General features: G+C 37.8%; 1 protein-coding gene across 1 annotated transcript in view; it reads left to right on the top strand.

The window, feature by feature from the left end:
* Positions 1-5,000, top strand: part of LOC143041126 (murinoglobulin-1-like) — a 116,520-nt gene that overhangs the window by 37,344 nt on the left and 74,176 nt on the right. Inside the window, exons 7-12 of the mRNA XM_076212871.1 lie at positions 944-1,015; positions 1,908-2,057; positions 2,304-2,468; positions 3,072-3,287; positions 3,446-3,619; positions 3,838-4,012. Of these exons, the coding sequence (XP_076068986.1) occupies positions 944-1,015; positions 1,908-2,057; positions 2,304-2,468; positions 3,072-3,287; positions 3,446-3,619; positions 3,838-4,012 (952 nt within the window). The remainder of the gene's footprint in view (positions 1-943; positions 1,016-1,907; positions 2,058-2,303; positions 2,469-3,071; positions 3,288-3,445; positions 3,620-3,837; positions 4,013-5,000) is intronic.

Below are 5,000 nucleotides of genomic sequence, written 5' to 3'. Positions count from 1 at the left end.
CACATCTGCAGCAAGGCCGCTTCATATAATCGACGACACCCCCCCCTCCTCTCTCCGTTCCCTCTCGCGGAAAAAGAGATGCTGGGGAGAAATCCCTTTGGACTGTGTCAAAACATTATTCAATAAGAACAATGACTGGAAACTGGGAATAGTTAATCGTAGCCTTAATGATGATTTCCTCCAATTCATCGCCCGCTTAGAATTTCCTTCTACCTAAATCACTGATTACATTTGTTTCATTAATATCAGTCCAATAATACCTGAAAATATTTTGGACCCAATATTATTGCAAATACGAAACTATGCATTGACGTGTCGTTAGAAACAAAATTTACTTGAATGATTGTCAATTTGTCATCGTAGAATGCCACATAGCTCGGCAGAAACAAGTGTACTAACCTTTCAGTTTTGTTGAAAATATGAGTATTACTTGACAAGAAATATCCCCATAGATCCTTATCTGTTGCACAAGTCCTGTTTAATCCGTTTTCCCAAGTAGTGCCCCATTGCAGATTTTCCAAAAGTCTTCTTTTATACATATACTCTCGCTCACTTTTGTGGTTCTCGGGCCTGTAGACCCAATACCACCTTCACCAAGCCTCCCCACAGCCTACGGTCCTCTGCTGCTGATGCTTGCCTTTTGTATTTATTTGTTTATCTATCTATCTGTTTATTTATCAATTTATTTATTTGTTTGTTTGTTTATTTATCTATTTATTTATTCATTCATTTCTTACTTATTCATTTATCTATTTTATTTATTTATTTAGTTGTTTATTTTTTGCTTGTTTTCTTTGTTTATTTGTTTTTTATTTATTAATTTGTTATCTATCTATTTGTATTTCAGGTCAAGTTTAGATTCCACCTGTGTGACTAGGAACTAGATTTATCTTACTTCTGATCACAAAACATCATAATGATCTAATTTTTTTTTTCTTTGCAGATATCGGGCTGTGTAGACATTGAATTCACGTTTGAAGAGGTTACCGGAGAGAGTACACGCAACCCATATCAGGTACGTCCATTCATTCTAAAACCGTGTTGGACCAGCGGGTTATATTTGGCACATAACATTTCCAAAGCTACCATTTCACAAAAGTCAAATCTGGAAGTAGGTAGAAACGACATCGCCAACTGTGTAGTAAATGAATGTAATAAGTTTCCTGCAAAGGCAGTGCAATGTAGTACAGTTCGAAGTTTTAAGATTCATTTAGCTAAGCGCCTAAGCAATATGCTGTAATGCCTGCCATTTTAATTTTATTTTACTTGTTTATTCATTTGTTAATATCTATTTATATTTTATCATAGATTGATTTATTATAAAACATTATTATTATTATTATTTTTTTTTTTTGTCATTATTTATTTGCTTTATTCACTTACCTACTTTTTCCCGCATCCGACCTAGTAATGGACCAAAAGGTTCCCTGTCAGCATGGTTTCCATTGTAATCCTTTGTAATCTGAATTTGTGTATCACTGTGACGTTTTTTGTCATACATATATTTCCCGTTTTCTGTGACCACTGCTCTCTCCTGGTGGCTATTGTCACTTCAAAGTGTCAACACAATGGATGACACTTTTAAACAATACTGGAATCGACTGTACGTGACGTTGCTGTAAGACGAACGGCGGGAAGGGTTTCTTCCCCGAGCATTTTCATATTCCATCAACATCCTCTCCTCATGCTGGAGGTGCAGCCCTTAAAGGCAAACACGATCTCAGGACCGGGACCAAGATCTCTCTCTGCCAGCTTTGACCAACTATTTTTCCTTCCTTTCTTTCCTTGGTCCAACTCGCTGGTGGCAGGGTACGAACCTCCGTCACAACTAACGACGCTCTAATCCGCTCGGCGAGCATCCTCTTTGAATAACTGAATGTACAATATTTCTGTTTCCTTCCCAACAGGTCAAAGCAACGGCCACAGTGACTGAAGAAGGCACCGGCGTTGAGATAAAGAGTACTACTTTAGATGAATCGGTTCACAGAGAAGTATTAGATATGAAACTTACAAGCAAGACTACCTTTGTCAAACCTTTCCTTCCATTAGATGTTGAGGTAAGTTGGTAGGAAGAGTCTCATGTTTCATGGAGACTTAGCACTGAAATTTCCCTTGACGAAACGTCGACTTCATCGTTCATCTACGAATATTTTGTCAAAATTGTTCCCAGCATTTCTTGTCAATGTATGGAACGTGTATAATTTGAGTCACATTCAAGCTCTAGTATACAAACTAGACCATTTATTGTCGCAGTGTTGTTGTCAGAGTACACTCAGTACCTTTCACTTGTTTTTGCTATACAGGTAGCAATAACCCATTTGAATGGAACTCCAGCTGCCCTGGAACCTATGGAGGTGTGTGCCGAGAGAACGTGTAAGACAGCTGATACGGATGCCAATGGAATCATTAGATTCGATGTTCCGAGCAACCTGTTCCCCTTCTCCGAATATGGTAGAGACGGTGTTGATGTGAGTATCTTTACATCAAGGCTATTGAAAATATACATTTTGTTCAGGAATTTAGTTATACTTTTTGCGGTTATGGGCTATACATATGTCAAGTGCTTTTCCCCCTTTACAAGGGAGGTAGCCAAAGTCAAAAGGCATAATTCCACTCCCATTCATTTCATCTCCACCCATTCCACTCCCAATCATTTCATCTCCACCCATTCCACTCCCATTCACCACCCCTCCCTCCCCTTCCTCTCATCTTAGCTTCTCGTGGATGACGGGTCATCCCTGTTTCCTGCCCATCACCCCGGGTCAGAGGCAATGCAATAAGACAGCAACATCCACAGCAAGGCCACTTGTCATTCATAATTTGTATTGGTGACAATAAGCAGAGTCCTATAGACCTAATTTATCATTATTTTACAGAAAAAGAGAAATAAGATAGACTTAGCTCAACAATACGATTCACACAAACGCTAGATTTGTTTTTCACCAAATGTCCACTTCATGAGCTACTACTTAACATCACTCATAATTTCTGAAAACCCAACAAAACTGATTGAGTAAGGATTTTTCTAAACCTGACCTGTTATTTTCTTTTTCTTCCTCTGCCAATGTTAGGTCGCTGCGATCAACTACCAGGGCTTCCACAATGGATCTCGGGTCATGGAAAGAAGTAACGCATACTTTGATTTTGAGAGGTACTTCTCCCCCTCCAATTCATCTCTACTCCTTCGGGTGCCGCGCAGCGACATTGGCTGTAATTCGGAGCAACAAATCACCCTTGACCTCCTATTTGCCACCGCAGATCAAAGCAAGGCTAACATCACAGTCCAGGTTTGTAAATGCAGAGACAAATCTGCTGGAGGGGAGAAGTACAAGGAGTAGACGGATACTCAAACTACTCAAATTACTCAAACTGCATTTAGATATGTCTATGATGTCTTTAGGTCTGTACACGTTTGAAAATAATATATTTGATACTTCCCTCTTAGGTCATATCACGAGGTCAGATACGATACCAAGATACCAAAGAGTACCAACTGAAGGCTTCACCTGTGCCCATAGATGGTCCGTTTTCATCGGAGAATGTTCTGCCAGAAGGTGTTGTGGTTGGGTCACTCAAGATTCCAATCAACGTTGGAGAGGCAGATTCACCAGTTGCCAAAGTAAGTAGAACTTTCATTTACTGCTAAATTGTTGGATATCTTTGTTACTATCTTCATTTTATTTGAAGGTTTTACCTGATCAATTGTAAACAGTTATATTTAAGTCATAGTTTCTGCTAAGTTTTATTTGTAATAAGTAATTATATATAGTGTTGTTCTGCCTTATTTTCTTCCTTTTTTATGTTCTCGCGTCTCATTTGATGGCATTGGGTTTACAGGTACTTGTGTGGTACAGCCGTGACGATGGTGAGGTGGTGTCCGACTTGGCCAAAATCGACATCGGTCAGTGCCTGGCTAACAAAGTCAACATGGGCTGGAACGCTGCTAAAGCAGAACCAGGAAAGCCGGCCACTTTAAACCTGACAGCAGAACCCAATTCCTTCTGTAGCTTTGGTAATTAACTGATCCCACGCCTTACCCCCTAGTTGTGCACGAAATAGTAAGAAATTATGTTAAGATAAATATGATATAATTACGATAATAGGTATTACTATCATTGTTAATCATTCGTTATTATCATTTGCTATTATAATTCATTATTGTCCTATGTTCTAGTTCTTTATTATCATTATCGTTAGCAATATTAGACATTATCGTTTTTATCTATTGTTGCTATTGCTTTTATTATTGTTGGCATTGTTTTGTTTTGTCTTATCGATGTTTTCAATTTTATTATTTTATTTTAGCATTTGATGATTATCAATAATAATAATAATATATACACACATGCTTACAAATATGCATACAAGCATACTTAATATAATTTGTTTTGTAAGTAGCATACGTATATAAGTGGCTTAATCAATCTACCTGTTTTTACAAGATACTGTAATGTTTTCAAACTATTAAAAACGTAACTATTACAAATAATTAAATAAGCGAATAATATCTAGGCCTTTAGTATACATCCTGAAAAATGAGGGCAAGTGAAAAGAAATTACATTCCTGTTTTGATCTTTTTATATTGGTTACGAAACTACGAAGCCCCTAACTACTATTCTGTTCAAAAGGTTATTGTCGAAAATTGGGATTTTTCTTTCTTTTTTATATCCGTCTAATGTTTCGTAATCAGATAAAGCGACACCGTGAAAAAGAAAGATAAAAAGAATGGATTGGAAGGTAAGGGCGTCGTAACTTTCGGCGAAAGTCGAGGGGATGGCGTTTCGAACCCTGCCACCAGCAAAGTTCAACCAAAGGCATGTTTCATTCAATTCAAAGCTACAAAGTCCTCTGTGCGGGGTACCGTCCTAGCCTTCCAATAGGGGGGAGTTTGGGAAGTTACCCAAATTTTAGTCAATATCACTGTTTTTTTACTATAGTAACCAATCATGTTAAAAGGACGAAACTACTTTGCCATTTTCAGAAGACTTAAAGCATATTT

This window comes from Oratosquilla oratoria, chromosome 2 (genome assembly GCF_046742065.1).
Source record: "Oratosquilla oratoria isolate Oo_2021 chromosome 2, ASM4674206v1, whole genome shotgun sequence".
Lineage (NCBI taxonomy): Eukaryota > Metazoa > Arthropoda > Malacostraca > Stomatopoda > Squillidae > Oratosquilla > Oratosquilla oratoria.
The sequence above is the reverse complement of the archived record's forward strand: the minus strand, read 5'-3'. Positions and strand labels throughout refer to the sequence as shown.